This window comes from Panthera leo, chromosome A2 (assembly GCF_018350215.1).
Source record: "Panthera leo isolate Ple1 chromosome A2, P.leo_Ple1_pat1.1, whole genome shotgun sequence".
NCBI classification, from domain to species: domain Eukaryota; kingdom Metazoa; phylum Chordata; class Mammalia; order Carnivora; family Felidae; genus Panthera; species Panthera leo.
The window spans coordinates 144,902,398-144,917,237 of record NC_056680.1 but is presented as its reverse complement, the minus strand read 5'-3'; the positions used below and the strand labels follow the sequence as shown (position 1 = coordinate 144,917,237).

Genomic DNA, 14,840 nt, shown 5'->3' with positions numbered 1-14,840 from the left:
CGCAGATATCATCATGGCATATAGAAGGATTTTAGAGAAGGGGGCATCTGGGTGGCTCAGTCGGTTCAGTGGCCAACTCTTGATTTCAGCTTGAGTTGTGATCCCAGGGTTGTGGGATTGGGTCGGGCTCCGTGCTGAGCATGAAGCCTGCTTGGGATTGTCTCTTTCCCTCTGCCCCTCTCCCTGTTTGTGCTCTCTCTTTCTCAAATAAAACTTTTTTTTTTTTTAATTAAAAAAAAAAAAAAAAGAGAAAGCAGGGCGCCTGGGTAGCTCAGTCAGTTAAGCATCAAATCTTGATTTCGGTTCAGGTCATGATCTCAGGGTCGTGAGATTGAGCCCTGTGTTGGGCTCTGTGCTGACCATGGAGCCTGCTTAAGATTCTCTTCCTCACTCTCCCTCTGCCTCTCTCTCTTGCTCACACACTCACTCTCTCTTTCACTCTCAAAAAAAAGAAAGAAATCAATGTGGAAGAGGAGTAACATTTTTCTTTTTTTTTTCAACTTTATTTCTTTTGCCACTATACTGGAGTAAGTAGTTAATAAAATAGGTAATACCAGTGACCAGTAGTTGTATTTTTTTTATTTATTTAGGTAGTCTCTACACCAGACTTGGGGCTCAAACTCACAACCCTGAGATCAAGAGTTGGATGCTCTTCTGAGGCAGCCACGTGCCTCCATATTTTTAAAGTGTTTAACTTCATAAGGAAACACAAGTTAAATGTAAATTTTTTAAAATTCTTCTATATCCAATAAACATTTTAAAATAGTGAAATGGACATATACCAAAATAGGTCCACCTGTCAACTTTTTTCTGAATAGTACTTAGCACAACATTTTCATTTAATAGAATCGGAATATGTATTAAATGTTCATATGCTTTGATCAGATCATTTCTGTTCTAAGAATCTCCTGAAGGACATTTCTCAGAAATTAAGAAAAGATTTATGTAGGGGCACCTGGCTGGCCAGTCGGTAGGGCATGTGGCTCTTGATCTCAGGGTCGTGAGCTCAAGCCTCACGTTGGGTGTGGAACTTACTAAAAAAAAAAAAAAAGAAGAAAAGAAAAGATTTATGTACAGAGATGTTAGCATTATTTACAGTGGCCAAATCTTGTAGATAATTCAAATGTATTGAATGTAAAAATAAATAACGGTACGTATGTATAATGAAATATTGTATAGCTAGTAAGAATAATATTACAGAGGATTTTTATAGGAAAATCCTTGGTTACCTTTAAAAACACAATGAGGTTTAGGGACACCTAGGTGACTCGGTTAAGCGTCTGACTCTTGATTTGGGCTCAGGTTATGATTTTACACTTTGTGAGTTCAAGCTCCACACGGGGCTGGGATTCTCCCTCTGCCTCTCTGCCACTTCTGTGCGCACACATACGTGCTGTCTCTGTCTCTCTCTCTCTCTCTCTCTCTCTCTCTCGTAGAAAAAAAGTTAAAAATGAGGTTTAAAAAACAATTGTTTTGTTTAAAAAAATATGTAAAAACGATATATTGATATAGCTATATGCACTTAAATTTTGAAAATACATAAAATATGAAAAGGGATTATATTACCTCTAGGTTGTAGTTCTAAGTATGACTTATTGTCTTCAAACTTTCCATTTTTTAAGACGTGCACATAGTGCTTTTTAAAAAAAATAGACTTTATATTTTAGAACAGTTTTAGGTTTGGGCACCTGGGTGGCTCAGTCAGTTGAGCGACTGACTTTTGATTTCGGCTTGGGTCACGACCCAAAGGTGGTGGGATCGAGCTCTGCTTTGGGGCTCTGCCCTGATGTGGAACCTGCTTGGGATTCTCTGCCTCTCCCCACTGCGCTCGCTCGCTCACTCTCTCAAAAAACAAAACAAAACAGTTTCACGGCAAAACTGAGAGGAAGGTACAGAGACCTGTCCTATACCTTTTGCCCCCCACGGGCACAGCCTTCCCAATATCAAAATCCCCCACCAGAGTGGTACATCTGTTCCAGTTGATGAACCTGCATTGGTACATCATTATCACCCAGAGTCCACAGTTTACTTTAGGATTCATTCTTGGTTGTGTACATTCTGTGGGTTTAGATAACTATATAATTCTGTATACCCACCATTATGGTACGGTATCATATAGGGTAATTTCATTGCCTTAAAAGTCCCTCATGCTCCACCTATTCATCCTGTCCCACTCCTGACCCCGATCCCTGGCAACTACTGATCCTTTTGCTTTTTCCATAGTTTTGTCTTTTTCAGAACATCATATAATTGGAATAATACAGTGTAGCATTTTCAGATTGGCTTCTTTTAGTCAGTCATGTGCATTTAAGGTTCCTCCATGTCTTTTCATGGCCTGATAGCTCATTTCTTTTCAATGCCAAATAATATTCCATTATGCAGATGTACCGCAGCTTATTTACCCGTCCACCTACTAAAGGATGTCTTGGTTGCTTCCAAGTTTTGGCAATTACGGAATAAAGCTGCCATAAATACCTGTAGGCAGGTTTTTGTACAGACCTAAGTTTTCAACTCCTTTGGCTAAGTCCCAAGGAGCACGATTGCTAATCAGATGATAAGTGTAGTTTAGTTTTGCAAGAAACCTCCAAACTGTCTTCCAAGGTGGCTGTACCATCTTGCATTCCCACCAGCAGTGAATGAGAGTTCCTGTTGCTCCACATCCTTAGCGACTTCTGGTGTTGTCACTGTTCTGGATTTTGGCCGTTCAAATGGGTGCGTTACCTTCTGAAAGTCAAAAACCAACACAAAAGTAAATTTCAATAAGAAAAAGTTCTTTTATTTTGTGTAGTTGGCAAGCTATAGTCCTTCTCCTTCTTCTCCATACCCTACAACTGTCGGACCAGTGGAGGGCAGTGGGTTGAGATCTCGCTACCGTTCTTCACCCACCGTCTATAACTCGCCTACTGACAAAGAAGACTACATGACAGACCTACGAACTTTGGATACTTTTCTTAGAAGTGAAGAAGAGAAACAGCATAGAGTTAAGCTGGGTATGTATATTTTTATTCAGATCCAACTCTCATTTTTGGTGTTGCTTTTATGTTATCCTTACCCTATTGTTTTCATTATTTTGATAACTGTACATAAATACTTCTTTTTTACTAATATGTGTAGCTTAAGAGAGAAATACATTTTGTTCTTATATTTTATAGAGTTAGAATTTTAAGTGCACCAAATTTAAGAAGTAAAATGCAGTTGAACTGAGAATTCTTGAACCTTTTATCTACATTGAGATTGAAAGCTTTTTCTATATATAAGTTATACTTTCTATTCAAAAATTGAGGCTATAAAATGTTTTTGAAGCGGTGCAGAGCAAAGCTTATTGAAGTGATAGTTGTCTCTTTTTGGTCCTTGGGAAGATTGGCATGACAGGGAGGGATAAAGGAGGGAGAACATATTTACTCCAGAAGTGCTGCTGTTTTTCAGAACATTTTCGAACTTCTCTTTAGTTTACTTTGAGAAACAGTGTTAGCAAATCTTAATCCATTTGGGGTGGATTTGATTATAACAAAGTCAATTATTTGAAACCAAATTAGGTTATTGAGCCACGTAATGATTTTTCCCCCTCAGGAACTTTCACAGAAAGCACATTAGGTGCTAAAGCATGGCCACAATGAGGAAGTCCGTTATTGGACCATGGCTCTTTGTGTCACTTGAAATCTCTCCATTGATTTTTAATTTAATTTTGCCTGAAAGTGCCAGAAATGTCAAAGAAACAAATCAATATTATCTTGTTATTTGTCGATGCATGCTTTTTTTCTTCTTGTGAAATTTTGAACTATTTCAAGTTTTCTGAAAATTACATAGAGTATAATGCAAAGAACAACCTATGTCATTCCCTCTCCCTATCTTTGTCTTATTGAGATATTTTCTGGCTTCCATTTTTATTTCCTCTTTGATCCATAGGACTTACTTAAAAGTATTATTATTGTTTAAAAGTAATATTAGTGATTGGTGTTGCTTTTAATTTCCAAACATTGAAATGAAGGCTTGATTATCTTTTATTTTTCCTCCTAAGTTAATTGTGCTACACTAGAGATTGTGACCTCTACCCTGTTAATTCTTTGGTATTTTTTAAGACTTGCATTTAGGCCTGTTGTGTGATCACTTTTTATAAATGGTTTTTGGTATGTTGAAAAGGATGGCGTAGTCTCTACATACTTGGCTCCATATTTGCTCATTGAACCAAACTTCCTGAACGTGTTCTTAAATTCTTTATCTTCTTAATCTTCATCCACTTGCTCTATTAGTAAGAAAGTCGGTTAAAAGCTCCCACTGATTGTTTTACATTAAATGTGTCCTCGTAATTCTGTTAAATTTGCTAAATGTATATGAAATTATGTTAAGTGCATATAAATTCGTGATTGTTAATATCATTCTGGTCAGTTATTTCTTTTATTTTTATCTTAAGCTTTTTGCCTTGAAATCTGTTTTCTCTGATATTAACACAGCTGTACTGATTTTCTTTTGTTAGTATTTGCCTGGTGTATCTGTGTCCATCCTTATACTTTGAACTCTCTGTGCCTGTAGGTTTTAGGTAATTCAGTATTTATATAAATTAAATAGTAAGTATTTTTGTGAGGAGCTACTTTGAGACTATATAAGTATCTTCTTCCTCATCAAATTTGACTTACTGGCTTTAACATCCTTTTAAGTTTCTTTTCAAAATTATTACTGTGTTGTAGTGGCTATCTCATTCCATCATTCCTTCTATATTATTCCCTTTTACATTTTTAAACATGTTTTGTTTAAAACATGCATAAGGTTTTGTTTAAAATTTGCTTAAATTTAAATATTTTGTTTAAAATATGCATAAGGTTTACCATTTGAACCATTCTTAAGAGTATAATTCAGTGGTATTCACATTGTTGTGCAACCACCTTTTACGTTCATTTGTTGGCATTCTATTGCAAGGTAAGAACTTTTTCTTCTCCCCAATTATGTCATTTATTTTAGTGGTTAGATTGTTTCAGGTTTGGGTAGTGGGATCCTCTGGTTTCTGGTTTTTGTTTGTTGTTTTGTTTTACTGTCTAGCACCACAAGATAGTCCAGGCTTCTCTTGTACTTTCCTGATTAACTAGCTCTGGAGTCAGTCCATTTCTCCAAGGGGACCATGATTGCTTTTAGCGGAGAATGATGTTGAGAAATTAATGTCTGGGCACTGGATATGTCATTGTTGATGGGGTATCATTACTCTAGGTCCTCTCAACAGACAGCCAGGAATATATATGTATATATACACACACAAATACACCTATATGGGTTTCCATATCCATCCATCTATATATTAAAAACCATGAGTACATACTGATACCTCCAATTGCAGTCCAACTATGCAGGGTTTATTCTAGCCTCCTCCCTTTTCATATTTGTAACTCCTTTCTCCAATAGTAAGAAACCAGACACTCACATTTACTCTTTCTCACACACTTTTTTTGCTGCCTGGTCACTTCATCCTTAACTATTTCGAATGCATCTCCCAAGAATGTGAACATTTTCCTTTCTGACTATAGCGTAATTACCATACTTGAGATACTAGTGTTATTCATATTCACATTTCTTCCAATTGACCCAATAATGGCCTTTGTAGCTTTTTTTCTTTTACTGGTGCAGTATCTGATCAAGGATCATTTTTCCATATTTAGCTGCCATGCTTCTGTTGTCCTTTTTAATCTAGAACATTTGTGCTTCTTTGTTTTGTTTTTTTATGACATTTACATTTGAAGAAGTCAGCCTAGTTGTTTTGCAAATTTGGATTTGTGTGATCATTTTTCATTATTGGATTAGATAAGAATCAGTTTAAATACGATTTTTTGGCAAGACTACAACTTAGGTGGCAGTGTGCTCCTTTCAGCATATCACATCAGGAGACTCATGATACCATTTTGTCCCTTTATTGGTGAGATTAAATTGGATCAGTTGGTCAAGATGATGGCAACCTTGGCCTTTCCCTTTTGTAATTAATAAATAATCTATAGTGCGATACTTTGAGACTTGTGAGTCCTGTTCCCCAACAGCCTTTTACCTGGTGGTTTTAGCATCTGAATGAGTTAACGCAGTGGTGGTTGCAAAATGGAGACTTTCTAATACTTTCATTTCTTCTGCATTTAGTAGTTTGGCATTCTTCTGTTGTCCCCCTCACCCCACAGTTTGTGCTGCTGGTTGGTTCTTCCATTAGCAGTATCTAACCTGCTGTTTAACTCACTGAGTTTTTTCGTTTGTTGTGGGTGGGTTCTTTTTTTTTCTCCAGTTTTCAAGGTTTTACTTGGTTCTCTTTCATATATGCATGATTTATTTTAGTGTATCTTGTTTTGTTCTTAGGTTTTCAATTTTTTCCTATCTCAGTCACTTTAAACATGACTTTCTAAAAGTCTCTGTCCTGTAGTTCAGTTATCTAAAGTTCTCGAAGATTAAATACTCACATTTTTTTTTTTTTTTTTTTTTATTATTTATTTTTGGGACAGAGAGAGACAGAGCATGAACGGGGGAGGGACAGAGAAAGAGGGAGACACAGAATCGGAAACAGGCTCCAGGCTCTGAGCCATCAGCCCAGAGCCTGACGCGGGGCTCGAACTCACGGACCGTGAGATCGTGACCTGGCTGAAGTCGGCCGCTCAACCGACTGCGCCACCCAGGCGCCCCAATACTCACATTTTTGTCTTGTTGATTCCTTTGCTTGGAACCCTGTTTCCTCTTGTGATTTATGTATTTCTTGTTTGTTTTTGGTAAGTTTATCTGCAGTACAGTTCTGTCTGTGCTTTTCTATCCTGGGCAGGCTGGATACAAGCCTTGTCTCCTAGCAGTTTTGTATTTGCCTCTGCCAAGTATCTAAGGAGTATTATGACCTTGAACTAACTTAGGTAATTTCTGGGCTAGGAGGTTCCTGGATTTCACAGGTAGTATAAATGGGTGTTCTAAACCCATATGTAAACGGATAATTTTTAAATCCCCATACAACTTAGATGAGTTTCCTTATTATCTCCTGGTGCCAGTGGACAGATTTTTTTCTTATCTACAAGAATGTGGCCATTTGAGGTTCTTGGCCCTGTGCTGGCTACAGGGGATAGAGGTAGGAGAAAAGGGTCTGAGTCCAACCCTACCTCTCCTTTGCCTCATTACCATTTCCCACTTGGGCAGTGAAATCCAAGCTGATAGGTTTCCCAAAGCCTACTGAATTCTCCAGAGCAGCCACAGCATCAGCTCACAGGGATGCTGGGGAAAAATAATATTTCCTGCCCTCAAGGAACTCAAATTCTGTTTGGGTAAAAAGACAGACTGTAGCCTTAAAGTGTAATAACTGCTCTGGTAGAATCCTCTAGAGGATTAAGTCCCCATATTAACTATGAACATTTCCTAAAAGTAAATTTATAAATTTAAAAGTGTAATCGGCAGTCTCTTTGAATGCAACGCGGGAATTATTACAGGCTAGAAAGAGAATGCAGTGTAGTACAGGGAAGAGTGAGTGGAGCTGCTGGCCCACAGAGTAGTTTATTAATAGGAAGCTGTAGTCGTACCATTCAGAAAGAGCTACTAAAAATTCAGGCAGGGAACTTCCTTAGCCTATTTATTTCCTGAGGAAATTTGTCTTTTGTTTGTTTCTTGCTGAGTCATTTGAAAGTCTTAGAGAATGAAACAAGCTTAATTTTACAACAAAAATAAACAGATACTTTCAACCACTTGATTGATATTGCTCAGAAAATGTTCTTTTTAATTTTTAGCACAGGCAGTCTGTGTTCTCTAAAGAAGAGGTAATGTCAGGGAGGAGGGGAGAGAAGAGTCCCTTGGGGCTTTGTCTTCCTTGATTGCCATCGCCTAGGTGCCCAGATACCCAGTGTTCGTGTGCTAACTCTAAGTGTCACACTTACTACAGCACACACTGATGCTCTTTAAATTCATTATTGTAGGGAGTCCAGATTCTACCTCGCCTTCCACCAGTCCTACCTTCTGGAACTACAATCGTTCCATGGGAGATTATGCACAGACTTTGAAGAAGTTTCAGTATCAGCTTGCCTGTAGGTCTCAGGCCCCATGTGCTAACAAAGATGAGGCTGATCTCAGTTCTAAACAAGCTGCAGAGGAGGTAAATGGAAAATAAAAATGACTTAATATTTCTGATGGCAGATTGTTAGAAAGTCTCTTCTACTTCTGGAACATTTTTTGTCTGTAGTCTTCACTTTCACTGGCCAGAAACATAAATCTGGCACACATTAAACACTGGAGAGACTCCTATGTAACTTCGTGTATCTAAAACTGAATTGTATCGTACGTTTTATTCTTCCTTGCGTACAGTTGACATTAGTATCCTGCCTAAAACATTTTTCTGCATTCATTTATAAAAAGGTATCTCAAGTATCTATTTGTACTTTGTATATACAAGACTCCTGCTTTTAAAATACATTTGGATTAGAACATTTGAACTTTATCAGTTTAATACCAAAAATAAGATTTTTGTTTTGTTAAAGCAGGAATGTTTTTTAAACATAGCAACGTAAGGAATTTTAAAGATCTATCTGTGCATGAATAGCAACCAAGTGGGTAGTAAGAAAATTCTTGCATATTAATTAGATGAATATCAGTGTTGATGAAGTTGTTTTTCAGATTTTTTTTCCACATATTTTTGAGAGTTGAGGAAAGTGACCAATTTCTGACAAGATTTTTCCTCACTGATTGTTCATTTGAAACATATTTTTAATAGGTTTGGGCAAGAGTGACTATGAATAGACAACTTCTCGATCATATGGATTCGTGGACAGCTAAGTTCAGAAATGTAAGTTCTGACATTACTCTTCAGACAATACTGTTGCCTCTTACTATGCGAAGTGTGTTATTAGAATATTATTTAGAGGTGTTAATTACTAATTAGAGTATCAGAATTAATTATTATGAAAAATGCAATATGGATGGCACACATGTAAGGATAAACATGACATTTACCTTATGGTGTCTGTTTTCATCAGATTGTTTTTCTCTCCATATTTAGTAAATCAGTTTCTTTGGAGTGGATAAAGAAATAACATATCTAGTTATTAAGATCTTCCCAACAGCGCAGTTTTATTTATTTTTTTTTCAAAAATTTTTTTTCAATTTTATTTTTCAAAGAGCTTTTCTGGCAGAACCTTTTATATGTCTGGAAATATGAGGGAAACAAAAATGAGGTCCTTGCCCTCAGGGAACTTTTAAGTTAGAGAGAGAAGGTAATATATATTATAAGCTCCTTCAGAATATTTCAGTTTCTTCAGTTGTTTTAGAGAAGAACCCTCTTCTCTTTGGCCAATTCATACAGAATAAGTGAGTTCCCTTGTTTCAGCCCTGCCTCTTTCTGCCCCTCTGTAGTCTCTGTATGTCCCAAGTTCTGTTGGACACGCTGGCCCCCCTCCACTGCAGGTAGTTCCGCTTGGATTCCACGGAGGCTGCCACTTCTTCCACTATTTCACCCTTCAACACTCATCCACTCACTCTACATCTTCGAGAAATACGTTGAAATCACTTGTCTACTTTTTTATTCTTTTACTATAATTTTAATTAGGTATCAGGAGGGAGTAGTGAAAATAGCAGCCTGTTTTCTTGAACCAGAAGCACTGGATGGCTTTCTAAACATAAAAATTCCCTCACGAGGATGAAAGGTACAACATAGGGAATATAGCCCTGAACCCCTTGGGTAATTTTGTTGCAGCCCAAGGGTGGCTCGCGAGTAGAATGCATTGAGTAAATGTTGGAAGAATGAATGAGTAAAATGATGTCCTAGTACTGTACTCTCTTTTATTTCTAATTACAGTCTTGAAAGTTTCAAGTTTTTTGGATATTTTTTAAAAAGCAGTGTGCATATAGCATATAATATTGTGTAATACTACTTACTAGCAGAGTCTGGTTAGCACTCGGTGATCAAAGACATCAATATTTGTAGCAAAACATGTGAATAGTCACACTAAGTGTGTAAATAGCCTCATTGGAATTTAGTTCAGGCCTTGCGGTGTATCTGATTTGCTTGCTAAATGGATTACTGAAAAGTTTTGTTTTTATAGATTTCTTAATTCACAAATTTGTATAAGGAATTGTAGACTTGTATTTCATCGGAAACTTTTTCACCCTTCCATTTTATAGTTAAACAGAAGCATGGAAACAGAACTAAAGTAGCAGTTAAAGTTGCCACGAACACCTACGCGAAACACATAACACACGAACAACTCAAATGGGGTGTTTCCTTGGACAGTCTTTTCACATCCGGAATTGGATTGATGTTAGCCATCCAAAGTGGCATTTGAAGTTCTAATCCTAAAGGAATATTTTAATATGCATAAACCAGTATCAAATAGATCTGTTTTCCACGTAGTTAGCAAATTGAGTAAGCCTGCTGAGTTAATTATGTTAGTTTGAAAAACTATCTTATTAATTACAAACCAGTATAAACACGACATGGATAAATGTATGATAATTGCTGTAGAAATGTAAATCGGAGATTATCCTTTTTTAGCTAAGTATAATAACCACAGGAAATTTTGAGAAAAACTTAACTAAAATTTTTTCTATTTTCGTCAGCAAAAAGCAGGCATATGTGCTTTAAGAGTATAACTTTTTACACTCTGCTGGCTTGCTTACTTCACTGTCTAGACTTCAGGTAGCTGCTACTTCATTTTCTTTCACTATATTCTGTTTGACAGAATATTCAAGTACAAGACAGTAAAAATATTCTTAGTGTTTCATGAATATCATTATTTGAGAAATACTTTAGAATTATGTGTGTGAAATCTTTGCCTTGTTTCTTCCCTAGTGGATCAATGAGACAATATTAGTGCCACTGGTACAAGAGATTGAGTCTGTCAGCACACAGATGAGACGAATGGGCTGTCCCGAGCTTCAGATAGGAGGTATGTGAAAATAGAGAGCAACATTTGATTTTCCTTCAGTGAATCTGCCAAGTAGAAATTTTCTTTTTTTATTGGGCTGTTTAACAACTTCCTTTGTTATCTTGAGGTGAGGACAAAACTAAATGTTTATGATATATGTTAGAATTTACTTGCCGTACAGTTCACCCCTTTAAAGTCTACAATTCAGAGATTTGAGTTGTGCAAACAGAATCAAGTTTAGAATATCTCATCACCCAAAAAGGAAACCCCACATAACCTTTAGCAGTCACCCTGTTTTCCCAGTAACGCATTCCCCAGCCCAAGGCAACTACCAATCTACTTTCTTAAAATTTTTTTTAATGTTTATTTGTTTTTGAGAGAGAGAGAGTGTGAGTGTGGGAGGGATAGAGAGAGAGGGAGACACAGAATCTGAAGCAGGCTCCAGGCTCTGAGCTGTCAGCACAGAGCCTGATGTGGGGCTCAAACCCACAAACTGCGAGATCATGACCCGAGCCAAAGTCGGATGCTTAACCAACTTAGCCACCTACGTAGCTACTTAGGCGCCCCCCACGAATCTACTTTCTATCTCTATAGATAAGTGTGTTCTAGATATTTCATATGAATGGAATCGTATAGCATGTTGTCATTTATGACTGGCTCTTTCACTTAATATGTTTTCAAGGTTCATCCATGCGTGTTGTGACATTTATCATTGCTTCATTTCATTTTATTGCCAGACAATATCCTGTTATATTGATCTACAACATTTTGTTTACCCATTTATCAGTTGGTTGACATTTGAGTTTTCACTTTTGGGCTATCATGAATAATGCTGCTGTAAAGAGTTGCATGCAGGTGTTTGTGTGGACATAGGTTTTAATTTCTCTAGGCTAGAATGACTGAGCCATGTGGTAACTCCATGTTTATTCTTTGGAGGAACAGCCAGGCTGTTTTCTAAAGTAGCTGTGCTGTTTTACATTCCCACCAGCAGCGTATGAGGATTTCAGTTCCTCACATCTTCACCAACACTTGTCTATCCTTTTTATTATAGTTATCCTAATGGGTGTGAAATGGTTCCTCATTGTGGTTTTGATTTGCATTTTCCTGATGTCTACTGATGTTGAGCATCTTTTCTTGTGCTCATTGGCCATTCATACATTTTCATAGGAGAAAATACCTTTTCCGGTCCTTTACCATTTTTAAATTCAATTATTTGTCTTCCTTTTTAAGTTTGTTTATTATGAGAGAGAGAGAGAGGCAGAGAGAGAGAGAACGAGCAGGGGAGGGATAGAGAAAGAGGGAGAGAGAGAATCCCAAGCAGGTCCCACACTGTCAGCACAGAGCCCAACATGGGGCTCAAACTCATGAACCAAGAGATCATCACCTGAGCCAAAATCAAGAGAAGGACGCTAAACTGACTGAGCCACCCAGGTGTCCCTGGGTTATTTGTCTTTTTATCATTGAGGTGTTTTTTATGTTCTAGATACAAGTCCCTTGTCAGATATTAATTCCAAAGTTGTACAAAGCATAAAGAATGTGTAACAGTGCTAATTGAAAATCACCTATTTTCAACTCTTTTACCTGCAAAAAATGAAACTATTAAGGTTCCATATAATTTGCCAAAAATATATTTACCATAACTTATTAAGGGTTAAGTAATTAGGTTTCAAAATAAAAAGGAATATCTTAGTCAAGCGCCTCTTTCTTATTTTTTTTATTAAAAAAATTTTTTTATTAAAAAATTTTTTTTAATGTTTGTATTGTTGTATATTTGAGAGAGAGAGAGAGACAGAGCATGAGCAGGGATGGGGCAGAGAGAAACGGAGACAGAATCTGAAGCAGGCTCCACACTCTGAGCAGTCAGCACAGAGCCTGACACAGGGCTCAAACCCACGATCTGTGAGATTATGACTTGAGCCAAGGTCGAATGCTTAACCGACTGAGTCACCCAGGCGCCCCTCAACCACCTCTTTGTAGAGAATAAATTTTTCCTTGAAATATTTAAGTGCTTTGGATTGCACATTAGTACTTTCTACTTAGTTTGCATGTCTTTTATTTATTTATTTTTTTACTTTGGGTGTCTTTTGATCAGCCTTTATTCTCTGGAGACTAAGAATAGAATTGTATATCCCAAAGGTGTCTATTGAGTATCTAAATGTTTTGTGTAATTTGTATAACCCTCACATCAACCTTGAAAGCTAGCTGTCAGTGTCCCATTTTATGGATGAGGCTGCTAAGACACAAATTAAGTATCTTGCCCAGTGTCAACACAGAACAGTGTTTTGAGGCCAGAGCTGTTAGACTGCAAAGCCCAGAATAGTTACTTTCTAGATCTTGGTAATGTTATTTGAACCTGTGCTTGTTCTCTTTGAGCTTTCTTTAAAAGCTATAAAAATGTTATTTTCTACAACATTTTACCAGTGTGATGTGCTTTTTAAAAAGAACAACATTGCTGGGGCGGCGCCTGGGTGGTTCAGTCGGTTAAGCGTCTGACTTCAACTCAGGTCTTGATCTCACGGTTCGTGGGTTCAAGCCCCACATCAGACTCTGTGCTGGCAGCTTGGAGCCTAGAGCCTGCTTCAGATTCTGTGTCTCCCTCTATCCCTGCCCATCCACCCGTTCATACTCTCTCTCAAAAATAAATAAAAACTTTAAAATAAAAAAGGACAACATTGCTTTGTGACTACAAAATGCAGTGTATGTGATGTTCATTGTAGAAAGGCTGGAAAGTAGAGACAGAAATACACAAGAATATTACCCATAATTCTGCTTCCGGAGATAACAACTATCAATTTTAAGTCACAATTATTATTTTTGACTATGATACTAACTACATATATGTATATCAATTGTAAGTTATACCATAATATAACATTAAAATTTAAAAACTGTATATTTAGGAGCCGAGGACGTATATCACACATGTACATTTCTTTTTTCAATATATGAAATTTATTGTCAAATTGGTTTCCATACAACACCCAGTGCTCATCCCAAAAGGTGCCCTCCTCAATACCCATCACCCACCCTCCCCTCCCTCCCACCCCCCATCAACCCTCAGTTTGTTCTCAGTTTTTAACAGTCTCTTATGCTTTGGCTCTCTCCCACTCTAACCTCTTTTTTTTTTTTCCTTCCCCTCCTCCATGGGTTTCTGTTAAGTTTCTCAGGATCCACATAAGAGTGAAAACATATGGTATCTGTCTTTCTCTGTATGGCTTATTTCACTTAGCATCACACTCTCCAGTTCCATCCACGTTGCTACAAAGGGCCATATTTCGTTCTTTCTCATTGCCACATGGTACTCCAGTGTGTATATAAACCATAATTTCTTTATCCATTTGTCAGTTGATGGACATTTAGGCTCTTTCCACAATTTGGCTATTGTTGAGAGTGCTGCTATAAACATTGGGGTACAAGTGCCCCTATGCATCAGCATTCCTGTATCCCTTGGGTAAATTCCTAGCTGTACATTTTTTTTTTTATGTTTATTTTTGAGAGAGAGCGCTTGTGTGTGCAAGTGGGGGAGGGGCAGAGGAAGGGGGACAGAGGATCTGAATCAGCTCTGTGCTGACAGCAGAGGGCCCAGTGTGGGGCTTGAACTCATAAACCGCAATATCATGACCTGAGCTGAAGTCACACGCTCAACCAACTGAGCCACTTTAAATTAGGGTCATACATGAATGGATAAAGAAGATGTGGTATATATACACAATGGAGTTTTACTCAGCAATCAAGAAGAATGAAATCTTGCCATTTGCAACTACGTGGTTGGAACTGGAGCGTATTATGCTAAGTGAAATTAGTCAGAGAAAGACAAATATCATATGACTTCGCTCATGAGGACTTTAAGAGACAAAACAGATGAACATAATGGAAGGGAAACAAAAATAATATAAAAACAGGGATGAGGGACAAAGCATAAGAGACTCATAAATATGGAGAACAAACAGGGTTACTGGAGGGATTGTGGGAGGGGGGGATGGGCTAAATGGGTAA

At 37.5% G+C, this 14,840-nt stretch overlaps 1 protein-coding gene across 5 annotated transcripts in view; it reads left to right on the top strand.

Annotated features, from left to right (window-relative positions):
- The window catches only part of TMEM209 (transmembrane protein 209), a 36,958-nt gene that overhangs the window by 5,596 nt on the left and 16,522 nt on the right, over positions 1-14,840 (top strand). For 4 of the 5 annotated variants that reach the window (XR_006198681.1, XM_042924569.1, XM_042924559.1 and 1 more), the window contains 4 exons: positions 2,789-2,990; positions 7,905-8,080; positions 8,696-8,767; positions 10,769-10,865. Coding sequence is in view for 4 of the 5 variants with exons in the window: in XM_042924569.1 (XP_042780503.1) it covers positions 2,789-2,990; positions 7,905-8,080; positions 8,696-8,767; positions 10,769-10,865 (547 nt within the window). In the remaining variant the exon portion in view is untranslated. The remainder of the gene's footprint in view (positions 1-2,788; positions 2,991-7,904; positions 8,081-8,695; positions 8,768-10,768; positions 10,866-14,840) is intronic. The other variant, XM_042924578.1, reaches the window with a different exon arrangement.